The 12839-nt window shown below is 35.2% G+C and overlaps 1 protein-coding gene across 8 annotated transcripts in view; it reads right to left on the reverse strand.

The window, feature by feature from the left end:
- FIP1L1 (factor interacting with PAPOLA and CPSF1) overlaps nucleotides 1-12839 on the reverse strand; it is a 103360-nt gene that overhangs the window by 77885 nt on the left and 12636 nt on the right. For all 8 annotated transcript variants that reach the window (XM_020990027.2, XM_020990044.2, XM_020990034.2 and 5 more), the window contains exons 4-5: nucleotides 12603-12706; nucleotides 4196-4260 (exon numbers count right to left, since the gene is read on the reverse strand). In XM_020990027.2, coding sequence (XP_020845686.1) covers nucleotides 4196-4260; nucleotides 12603-12706 — 169 coding nt within the window. The remainder of the gene's footprint in view (nucleotides 1-4195; nucleotides 4261-12602; nucleotides 12707-12839) is intronic.

Below are 12839 nucleotides of genomic sequence, written 5' to 3' on the forward strand. Positions count from 1 at the left end.
AAGGAGGAACAAGTGAGGTAAAAAAAAATATTCAGATTTGTATGTGAGGAAACAAAGAAACGATGAGTGGTAGCTCCCTTTATTTAAGTGTCTGTTTATTTGCCAAGGGAAAATCTAGAAACATTTATAGGATTAAACCGAATTAAGAAGGTGTTTGCTATACAAAGATTTTTGATTCTGATCTGGATCTGTGCTTTTATCAGTATATGTAAGGATTCCCTCTGCTGATCCTGAATGGCAACTAGCCAATAACCTATAGTTTTAAGAGTGGGCAATAGGAGGTTATGACTTATGCATGACCACACAACCAGTATGTATCCGAGGCAGCTCTCTATCAACTACAGTACACTGCATATCTGAATTGAAAAATTCCAATTTAGAGTGCTTTCGAATTTGTTCAATAAAACGTTTACAAAGCATAGTACCATGAAATAAAACTGGAAAGAGAGGCTGGATTCAGAAAATGCCATTATAAGAAGTTTGTATTTTATCCTGTTAGCCGGGGGAGGGAGCAGCACAGAAAGGACAGAAGAAACTGAAAATTCACAATAAAATGAGATCTGAGAAGTTAGAGTTCATGGCATCCCAGAGGTTGAATCCAAACTCCAGATGAGAAACAGATGAAGAAATTAAAGACATCTATAGTCATATGAAAAAATGCTCTAAATCACTACTGATCAGAGAAATGCAAATCAAAACAACTCTGAAGTACCACATCACCACATCATACCTATCAGATTGGCCAAGATGACAAAATAAGAAAATGATAAATGTTGGAGAAGATGTGGGAAAACTGGAACACCAATGCATTGTTGGTAAAGTTGTGAAATGATACAATCTTTGGAGAGCAAATTTGGAACTATGTCCAAAGGTCTATCAAAATGCACATACCCTTCAACCCAGCAATAGCACTTCTAGGGCTATATTCCAAAGAGATCATACAAATGGGAAAAGGACCCAAATGTACAAAAATTTTTATAGCAGCTCTTTTTGTGGTGGCAAAAAATTGGAAATTGAGGGGATGCCCATCAACTGGGGAATGGCTGAACAAGTTATGGTATATGAATGTAATGGAATACTACTGTGCTATAATAAATGATGAACAGGCTGACTTCAGAAAAACCTGGAAAGACTTGTATGGCCTGATGCTGAGTGAAATGAGCAGAACCAAGAGAACGCTGTACACAGTAACAGTTACGTTGTGCCATGACTAACTTTGATAGACTTAGCCCTTCTCAGCAATGCAAGGATCTAAGACATCTCCAAAGGTCTCATGATGGAAAATGCTATCCACATCCAAAGAAAGAACTGTGGAGTTTGAATGCAGATCGAAGCATACCATTTGCTATTTTTTTTCTTCTATTGCGTTTTGTTTCCTTTTTCTGGTGGTTCCTCCTATTGGTTCTAAGTCTTACTTACAACATCACTAATGTGAAAATATAGTTAATAGGAGTACCCTATATCAGATTCAGCACTGTCTTGGGGAGGGAGGTGGGAAGGGAGGGAGAGAAAAATTTAAAACTGAAAAACTTACGGAAGTGATTGTTGATAAATCAAAATAAATGAATTACAAAAAATAAAGTTTAAAAAAAATACAGATGAGAAAAATGGGAACCAATTTCAAATGATATAAATATTAATAATGTAAATTTCCCTTCCTCAAAAAAAAAAAGGCAGACAGCAATAGAAAAGTTAACAAGTATGAAAATTAAATAACAGTCACAAGTTCTACTCCCATGTCTTAGCACAGCAAGAAGATCCTAGGTTGTCAGAGGATATAGCAGTAGAAAGCAAGCTCTAGCAGTCTTTCTTCCACGCTGGAAAGGCTTTAAGTTTAGTCCCATCAATAAATTGTGTCTATTCTCCAAGAACTATAGAGTTAAATATAAGGAGTCCCATCTCCCAGAAGCCTAGTGACTTTTTTGGCTATGGAAATCCATGACACGAACCAACAAAACCACGAAACTATGCATAGTCCTGTGTCAAGCCACTGGGCATCTGTCCTGTGGTGATGGGGCAGAGTAGGAAAAGTGCCCTGAGAGCACTAAAATGATCAGCCTTTACACTACTTATAAATATCGACTCAGCTATTGGTACTCGAAATGAGAGATCCTCAGTCAATGACCAGCAAGTGGATCACACTGACAGAACTGAATTAGATCAAATTGGATATTCTCAGTAAAACTGTAACTTGAAAACAAAAGCAAGTTAAACTTATAGCTAAACAGAAGGATGGCTACATGTTCTCCCTGGAGATGCAAATAAAGGAGTGAATCTTTATTTCAAGGCCACCAGAAATGTTTCATAGGCTATTTGTTCATCTTGAAATACAATGCTTAAAATATCCCTTTGTAAAAAATAGCATCATAAATATGATCATATTTTATGTGCTGAGGAAAAAGGTTACAGAAATTCTATGAAGGACTCAATAATATCTTTCCAGATTAATTAAACATATTGATACAGATTGTCTTCAATGCAAAAGTGGACAAAAAAAGTTGGAAAATATAATTCACAAGTAAAATAACAGGACAAATGAGTACAAAACAGCTTCATGTGAGTCAAACACGAAAACTTCCTTCAAGAAAAGCACAGGCAAACAATGGAGATGGTGAGTGCCACATAATACACACGTATACACTGTTAGCATAAAGATTGGGGGGGGGAAGCTGAAAGACTAATGTGGAGGAAAAAAAAAGAAAGATGCATCGTCATTCAAATAAAACAATTTTAACCTGACCTAAACAAGCTATCGGTGCCAAAAAAAAAAATTAGGAGATGGAATAAGAGGTATCAACACAGATTACAACAATTTTCTGAAGACTATTTACTCAGGTAAATCAACTGTCCAGAAGAAGCCAAAAGAACTTAGAAACCACCTCAGCATATGTAATCTTCTTGTCAAGTAGAGATACAGTAACTAAGACCATTATGGGTTTTAAATATAAACTGAGAAGCAGTAGAAAGTAAAACTAGCAGAAAGTTTGGCAACCGACCTAACTAAGCAGTCATTCCTAAGGTTTTCAATGATGAAATTAGAAGATGGATAAAGTGTCCAAAAATTGTGAAGATCAAACAAAATTACTCTAACATACTGTTTCATGATCAAAGATAGTGAAGCTGTAACATTTTGACCCTAATATTACTTCCCCTGATCTGTTGCTAGTAGAGATGAAAGTGACAGAAGAAAAGCACCTGATCATGATCCATAAAAAAGTATCCATGGTAAATGGGGCAGAAATGGGGGGGGAAGAGAGCACTGAAGGGTTAAGCATCAAGGTATGTGAAAACGGGAAGGATAGCAAAGATGTGCAGAAAATTCTGGACTTTACACAAGAATACACATAAGCATATATGCATACACAGCAACAGAGAATTCCAGTGTTCACAAGTGAACATAACTACTTTCCCATTTCTATAAAATATGAGAGAAATCTAAGCACACATTGAGGTGGCTAAGGTTTTTCCAATAGTAAATTATCATTCAACTGAATGAAAACTGTAGAGAATTTAATATCCCTCTGTACTTATCTGTCAACTGATTACTAAAAATCAGATTCTATAGAGAATAGGTTGGCAAATATAGACTCACCTGAGGATCAAGGCTTGAAGCCTGTTCCTATAACTAAAAATGGTTGTTAAATTTTTAAATACTGTGAAAAATTCAAAAATGTAAAAAACATTCTTGATGTTTGCTTGCCAGACATAAAAAAACAGGTGGTGAAAGCCAGAATTTAGCAACCCCTACTATACAGCAAATTGTTTCCTCAAAGGTCCAACTCCAACAGTTGTGTCTCATGTCAAAATCGAGTATGATTTCTTGATAATTATAAAAATAAAGATAACTTTGTTAGCCCTCTGAAAATTGTCAAGTGAAGCATAAAACAAGGAGACATATCAGGGAGAATGTCCTCCATGGGTATACTTGGATGGCATGACAGACTGAAATACCTGAGTATCACTGTATTAGAAGATATTTGTATAAAATACATATTAGGGTTTTGCCAATTTATTGCATAAGTCAGAACAAATACAATTTACTAGAAATGTCACATAAAAAGGTTAATGGCAAGCTTTAGTAAATAAAGTTCCTAACTCATTTGTATGTCTAACACTTGATTTTTAACTTCTCCTGAATTATTACTTTTACCAATATTTCCATTAATTTCTACTCATGCCAATATGCAAATTTTACCTGCAGCTCCATAAACTCTTCCTCCTGTCTTGATATTAAGATTTACAGGTGCTGTACCATAGCTCCTAAAAGTAAAAATTACATTAAAAAGTTTAATCAAAGTAATAAGTCAGTAAAAATTCCAATGCACTCAGATAAACTACATGCAGATAAACACATACAAAATCTGAATGAATTATTGTGCGCTCATCAAGATAAATTTACATTAAGAAGATACTTTCATTTAAAGATTCCAAACTCTAGGTTTAAGTACAAAGATAAACAACATGGTCAACACTGTACTAGGTGGAATCCTACCTTAAGATGAGCTTGCCTAACTGTATATTATTTTTATTTTGAAAAAAAAATTGTAAAATTATTTTTCTGTTATGCATTTTATTGTCTTCCTATGGCAACTATTTTGTGATTTCATCAAACATGTTAAGTTTAACATTACAGATTAAACTCACTTTATTCTTTATGTGTAGTCCTGGAAAGAAAAAAAAAGTTCAGTCCAAAGGAAACTGTCTTTCATCAAAACTTGTTTCCCTACAAACTTCCTTCATTTTGGCAAGGTATTCCTATAGGAAAAATCTGACCCCAGCTTGTAATAAAAAAGACTTAACTGTGAACCTCTCCACTGCCCTCTGGGTGAACACAAACTTTAAGTATGGAGACTTTAAAAGTTTCAAGTCACTCAAGATTTTGGTATTCTAGGACTACCATCAATAATGTGCTTAAACCATTTGATAAACCCAAAGACCCCAGCTTCTGGGATAAGAACTCACTATTTGACAAAAATTGCTGGGAAAACTGGAAAAGAGCATGGCAGAAACTAGGCATAGAGCAAAATCTCACACCAACATACCAAATATAAAGACAAAATGGGCTCATGATTTAGATATAATGGCTGATACTGTAAGCAAACTGGGAGAGCAAGGAATAGTTTACCTGTCAGATTTATGGAGAACTGAGAATTGATAACCAAACAGGAGATAGAGAACATTATGAAATGAAAAATGGATAATTTTGATTACATTAAATTGAAAAGCTTTTGCACAAACAAAGCCAATGCAACCAAGATTAGGAGGGAAACAGAAAACCAGTAAAGAATTTTTACAACCAGTGTCTCTGACAAGGGCCTCATTTCTAAAATATATAGAGAAGTAAGTCAAATTTATAAGAATACAGGTCGTTCCCCAATTGATAAATGGTCAAAGGATATGAACAGACAGTTCTCAGATGAAGAAATTAAAGTCATCTATAGTCATATGAAAAAATACTCTAAATCACTATTGATTAGAGAAATGCAAATCAAAACAACTCTGAGGTACCACATTACACCTATCAGATTGGTCAAGATGACAAAACAACAAAATGATACATGTCGGAGAAGATGTGGGAAAATTGGAACACTAATGCATTGCTGGTGGACTTGTGAAATGATCCAACCATTTTGGAGAGCAATTTGGAACTATGCCCAAAGGGCTATCAAAATGAGCATATCCTCTGATCTAGCAATAGCAAAGGGCTGTATCCCCAAGAGATCATAAAAATGGGAAAAGGATCCATACCCACAAAAATATTTACAGCAGCTCTTTTTGTAGTGGCAAAGAAATGGAAATTGTGGAGATGCCCACCAATGGCTGAACAAGTTGTGGTATATGAATGTAATGGAGTACTATTGTGCTATAAGAAATGATGAGCAAGCAGACTTCAGAAAAATCTGGAGAGACTTGTAAGGACTGATGCTGAGTGAAGTGAGCAGAACCAGGAGAACGTTGTACATAGTAACAGCCACATTGTGCAATGACTAACTTTGACAGACATAACCCTTCTCAGCAATGCCAAGACCTAGGACATCTCCAAAAGTCTTATGATGGAAAATGTTACCCACATCCAAAGAAAGAACTATATACTTTGAATGCAGATCAAAGCATACTATTTGCTCTTTTTTTTTCTTCTGTTTTGTTTTGTTTCCTCTTTCTGGTGGTTCCTCCTATTGGTTCTAATTCTTACTTACAACATGACTAATGTGAAAATACGGTTAATAGAAATGTAGAGCCTATATCAGATTGCATGCCATCTTGAGGAGGGAGATGGGGCAGGAGGAGGAGAAAAAAATTAAAACTCAAAAGCTTATGGAAGTGACTGTTGATAAATCAAAATAAATTAATAAAAAAAAGTGGTTAAAAAGACAGTCCTTTGTTTCAAAGGAAAGGTCTAAAAATTCACTGAACTGTGACACAGTGGTATCACTACCAGAACTATGGCACAAAGAAATTAAAAAGATAAAGGATCAAATATGTACAAATATGGAAACTAAAAGAGGTGTTCATCAATTGAGGAATGGCTGAACAAATCATGGACTACAAATGCAATAGAATATTATTGTGCCAAAGAAATGATGAAAGGAAAAAAAGTGATGAAATAGATAAGTTTCATAAAAACCAAGGAAAACTAATTCAAACTGATGTGGAATGGAACAAGTAGAACCAGGAAAACATTTTACATAATTACAATAACAAAAAAAAATGACCAATCACAATTCCAGAGGAAAACAGGCTGGAGGTCATTAAAACATAAAGCAGTTCCTTAACTGCCACTGAGGTTGCTCTTTTCCTCTTATTCAATTCTGGGCCCAGTTCCTTGTTTATCCATAGTATCTACTTAAGATATAGGTACTACTGGACAAGCTCTAGCAATTGTCCTCCAACTGCACATCTGAAAAAGAATTACTCATTTGTTTCCTTTGTGGACAGTTACTCAAATTTTTTTAGTCTGAGTAGTGATTTCATCGAATAGACTTTGCAATGTTTTGGGGATTACTGCAATAAAGCACAGTGTTCTTTGTAAATATGAACATATGGAGAACCTCACCACCTATAGAGAATCCCTTTTAGATACAGATTATGTACTATGCATACATTTTCTACGTAACAAGATGTAAAATCGTACCTTGTGTAATATTAATAGTCAGGAGATTGAACAAACGTATTTGTATTGTTACATCCTTTCAGGAACCATCTATAATTTTTAATGTTTGAATTAGAGGCACCTTGTCTTTGATGCCATTTTGCTCCACAGAATAAAACGCTTTTTTACATTAAAATACTAAGTACACAAGGATTTAATATTTCTTTTAACTATGTGATTATAAAAAAAAAAGGTGGGGGCTGATATAGTTTTGAAAACCTTGCCTCCTACTAATGCTATTGAGAGCATGTCTTCTATAAATGCTTATAGATTTTGCAGAGTTGAAAAGGGTCTCTCAATTGTTTTTTTGGTGTGAGATGGAGGGGAAACGTAATTATAAGGTTATGATTTTTTCCAAATGTTAGTTGTCATCCTTTTTTCCCCAGGTAGTTTGAGATTCATCTTCTCCACATCCTAGAAATGGTGTAACTTCCAGAAGAGACCCCCTCCACGTGTCTTGTGTTCCACCTTTTATTTTGTTTGGTGCCATTTCTATTTTCTCATACGGCAGAGGTTGTTATATTACTCCAATGGATCTCTGAATGCATTAACTTAAAGTTCACTACAACCATGCAGTTCACAACCCATCTATGCCTGACCATGCATATCATCCCCAAAGTTAAGACACTGGGGGTCCACCCAATGTATTGGAAGCTTTCTTCTTTCTCTCATGACATTGCAGGATGACTAAACCTATTACCCCTCACCATATCCTCTCTTCCTATCATATGCTTCCTTCATGACAACTTTTTCATTTGGTACTTATGCCTTCCATGTTGTAGCCCACTCACATCTCCTGTTTATGCCTTCCATGTTGTAGCCCACTCACATCTCCTGTACCAGAGGTGTCAAACTCACATCACTCCCCACCTTCGCTCCCACCCCAGTGCAGCATGAATCAAATAAAAATGTAACTAGGAAATGTTTAACAAAATAAATAAAAATATAATAAAACATAAGTGTTCATACACGGTTTTCTAAATCATTATGTATACAATATGATTCCATTTCTATTTGAGTGACACCATTGCCCTATATAACTCTTCACTCCCCTCTACAACTCATTTTAGTCTTTCAGAAGTAGATGAATATATGTTGTAATAATAATAGACTTTTTATGGTGCTTTAAGATTTGCAAAGCACATTTACATGTGATCTCATTTGATCCTCATAACAGCCCTGTGAAAGTGCTATTATTATTATTATTCTTGCTTTATAGACAGGAATGTTAGTATTTAAAACTTATGCCTTGGTTTTCATAAAAAGTTTAGGGGTCATTAAAGGAACTTTAAAATTTATTTAAAGCAATCTAGTCTGCTTTCTTCCTCGTGTTCAACTCTGAGGTCAATTTGTTGTCCATCCACACTGTCTGTTTCAGATATATTCATATTATTGGAGAAGCTCTATAGCAAGTCCACCCAAATGCATGCTGAAACCTGGGCAATATACCTTCTTCATCACTTGGTCTTTTGTGTGTGGACAGATAGACCAAACTTGTTTTAGTGATTACAAGTCTCTTCCAGGATGCTTTGCAAAATTCTGGAGGCTAAAAAAATCAGTACAAATGAGAGTATCTGGAGGACAGCTCCCCATTCACAGGGAATCCTTTTTGAGCAGATTTAGTGCTGGATTTCTTGCAACACAGTGGTGACCATCTTTGGTAAACATATCACCTTGCCTCAATAATCACAGCATCAGGGCAGCTTAGGTGGTGTAGTGGACAGAGCAACGGCCCTGAAGTCAGAAGTACCTGAGTTCAAATACAGCCTCAGACACACAACACTTACTAGCTGTGGGACTCTGGGCAAGTCACTTAACCCCAACTGCCTCACAAAAAAAAAAAGAAGATAAAAAATAAATAATCAGAAGATCACTGGACAGAGTTTTTTATATTGTATTTTTCAAGGAATTTTGAATGATTCTGATGGTACGGTAAGGAGAAACCTTATAAACAAGCATAAGTCAAGAGTTTTGTTCTATTGAGTCTAATGCTTTTTTGCAAATAAACACAGTAACATCTTAATGTCTCTACATTTTTCAGTTGAGTGAAATGGTAATAGTGCTTGAATGCCATTTCTAAAATATCTTATTTCCTAATGCCCTCATCAAAAATGTTCTCGATTAGGGGCAGCTAGGTGGCGCAGTGGATACAGCACCAGTCCTGGATTCAGGAGGACCTGAGTTCAAATCTGACCTCAGACACATAACACTTACCAGCTGTGTGACCCTGGGCAAGTCACTTAATCCCATCGCCTAGCCAAAAAAAATGTTCTCTATTAATGAATAAGTGACTTATAAAAAGTTTATATAAGATCGGTTGATAGTTCTTAACATCTTCTGAGTGACCTATTCAGATATCAATATAGTCTGAGATTTTTCGATGCCTTTGGCATATTCTCCTTCATATACATCAGCTTCCAGTCTCTCAACACCTCATAATAATATAATCTCCAATATGGGTCTACTCTATACAAACTTGGTCTATCACAATGTATCTCTCTGTTTTCTTCAGAGCCATTCCTAATTTCTCTATAAACACACCTGGAATCATGATGCCAGGATCTGAGTGTTGTGGTTCTAAAGACAGCCTTGAGAGAGAAAACTGTCATTATTTTTCTTCTGCTTGTAGTCCTCTTTCCATTTAAATCTTTAAATGCCCTTGGGATAATTTTGCTTAGCTGGATATCCTGACACGCTTTCTTTAAACTGGCTTTAACTCCACTGCTTCCATAATTGTCCATAACATTTTATAAGATTTTTTAAACATGTATATATCCTAACTCACTGCTGCTTTTGTCAGCTATCCCTCTCTGTCTGGCAAGTAAGACAGATATCTGCTAAGATGTTTTTTCTGTGCTCTTTTGATAGATATACAGGTATTTTTGTCCCCAATTCACAGATGTAGAAACTGATTATTAAGTAACTTCCACAGGGTTGCACAGCTCTCCTGAGGCACAATCAAACCTTGATCCTCCTGACTTTATTTAACTAAAGTTAAACATTATTCACCAGATGACCAGGAAAGGACAAATGGGCTGGTTAAATAGTGGGAAAATACAGATGAAAAGCCCATACACTGTTATCCACAAAAATTCACAAAATATTCAAGAAAAAAAAAAGGGAGAGGTGGGAATCTCTAAAGGATGTATTGAAGGAGTTGGGAAAAAAAATCAGAATCAGAAGGCACAGATGGTTTGCAATCTGTTCTATGGAAGAAATGTTCACATAGGTGAGATTAAGGGCCCATAAAAAAAAGGGGAAAAAAATGACCTGTAAGTTTTTTAAGACAAAGAAATTTACTTTTTCTTTTCAGTTCTTATAGAAGACTCATTATCCAATGTATGGCTTACACATACTTCTAGTTTCTCCTCTATTAATCTTCTTTTGTTGCCTATATTTCTTTCATCATTAATATCTACCACTGAAAAATGGGAGAAAACTGATACAAATCAATGTTGTCAATAGCCTCTTGGAAGTAGGAATTGTTCCTTTTATTGCATATGTATCTCTGGCACTTAGCAGCAGCTTAATAAATGCTTGTTGAGTATAACAGAAACTTCCACATCCCTTCACACACAAAAAGCTTCTGAGATTAACTGTGCATTTCAATCATTACATTATTTTTACCTGCTATTACATCTAAAATCGATACTTGAAAAACCTTTTGAGTAAGTAAAGACTTTATCAAAGAAATTAGAATGAATTACAATTTAGTTAAGGAGTCTAAATAAGGCACGTTAATGACTATTAAGCTTAATAATTCTTCATATACAAAAACATGAGAAAAAGGATAAATTGCTAAGAAAAGTAAGTGTTGTGGGATAAATTCTACAACTGAAATCAGAAAACAGGGTTAATTACTAGGAACAAAGCACATGTAAACTAACATATCTTCCTCTCAGTACTGGTAAAACTGTGGTTAAGTTATCTAGTACATGAGTAAACGATGTGAAAAAGAATTAAGTAGAGAAGATGAGAAAAGCCAAAAGAATGATTAAAGGTCTGGAAAAAATGTATGAGGAAAAGCAAAAAGGAAATAGGACTATCCAATCTGAGAAGGCCTTAAAATCATTAGACAGAATGAGATGTTTTCTACAGATGACAAAAGAAATAGAAGAAAACAGGCTTAAAATAACGGGCAGGGTATTTTGAAATAAGGCAGACTTTTCTGACATGACTTAACATGGTGTTACTGCATGAGGCTGAAAAACTACACTTTGCCATTTTTTAACATTTGGATGGTTTAAATGCAACTTTGTCTGAGATGTGTAGTAGCTGGAGATATTGGTTAAATTCCCAAGGTCCTTATGAGCCCATAATTTCATGGCAGGACTTGCAAATAAAAGACAATTTATTTTCTCTACAGACACCAAAATCTCTAATATAATATATTTCTCTTTTAATGACAGAACAGATGTACAATATTTTATGTGCTATAACGAAAAGTAAATTATACCTAACAATATAGAGAAGATATGAATCAATACAGCAATACGAAATAACATACATAGTGGAACATTTAATTATGTGGGTTTTTTTCTTAAACTGTGAATATTAAATAAAAAAAGGGGAGGGGGGGATGACAACAAAATATACACTAATCCCAACAACCCACTGAAATAGTTTTTGATACTGTTTTGGTTGACAGAAAAAAAATTAAATCTGAACTCTAGTTTGGGTAAGCCAATGAATAAGAAACTGTGGTAAAAGGAGATATACAAGTTACTCTACCATCATATTCCTGATTAGTGTTTGCTTTGTCCTGAATATATCATAACTTAACCGATGCCTTCCAACTTTATTGTAATCTTATTCAGCCAATTGTTGAGGATGCAAACTGGATGACTGGGGACAATTCAAGGGAGTACTTGATCCTCCATAGCATTAATTTCTCTCCATGTAAAATCACCTACAATTACACCATACTGGCATGTGTATAAGCATTATCCCTATGGAACTGTCTCCATGTGATGTTTTACCTAATTTAACATTTTCATGGAAACAGCTGATATAATTAGGTATGCTATATGTGTAAAGAAAAACTTACATTTTGCATTGCATTGTCGTGAAAAACTCTTTTCATTTAGCTCAACAAATATTTTCTACCTTTAACTTCAGTAAAACAATGTCACACTTTGTGTAGTAAAAATTTAATGCATTTACTTGGTTTCCTAGGTTAAGGAATGGGTGAGAAATGGAAAAAGAACACAGCCAACAACTATTTTGGTTTGGTATGTATACTTTGTGTCATGAGGCTTTTAAATTTTAGCCTTTTGAAAGTTAACTCACAGGGGCAGCTAGGTGGCACAGTGGATACAGCTCTGGCCTTGGAGTAAGGAGGACCTGGGTGCAAATCCAGCCTGAGACACTTGACACTTACTAGCTGTGTGACCATGGGCAACTCACTTAACCCAGACTGCCTCACCAAAAAGAAAAAAGAAAGTTAACTCACCCATACTGTGGTGCTCCAGTTTTAATATCACCAATAGTCACATGAACATCATCTTCATCATCATCACTGTCACTCTCACTATCATCTTCAGTCTCAGTCACCTTCTATATAGAGAATAATTTGAAAGATTCTTCAGTTATCTAATTTATTATCAAAGATTCACCAGGGCTGGAAGAAGTAAAAAGTGTACTACGATATCGAAACACAATTTCCTTAATTATCTTGGGAAGACAATCC

The sequence above is a fragment of the Phascolarctos cinereus genome, unplaced genomic scaffold, assembly GCF_003287225.1.
Source record: "Phascolarctos cinereus isolate Bilbo 61053 unplaced genomic scaffold, phaCin_HiC Scaffold_9;HRSCAF=440, whole genome shotgun sequence".
NCBI lineage: Eukaryota > Metazoa > Chordata > Mammalia > Diprotodontia > Phascolarctidae > Phascolarctos > Phascolarctos cinereus.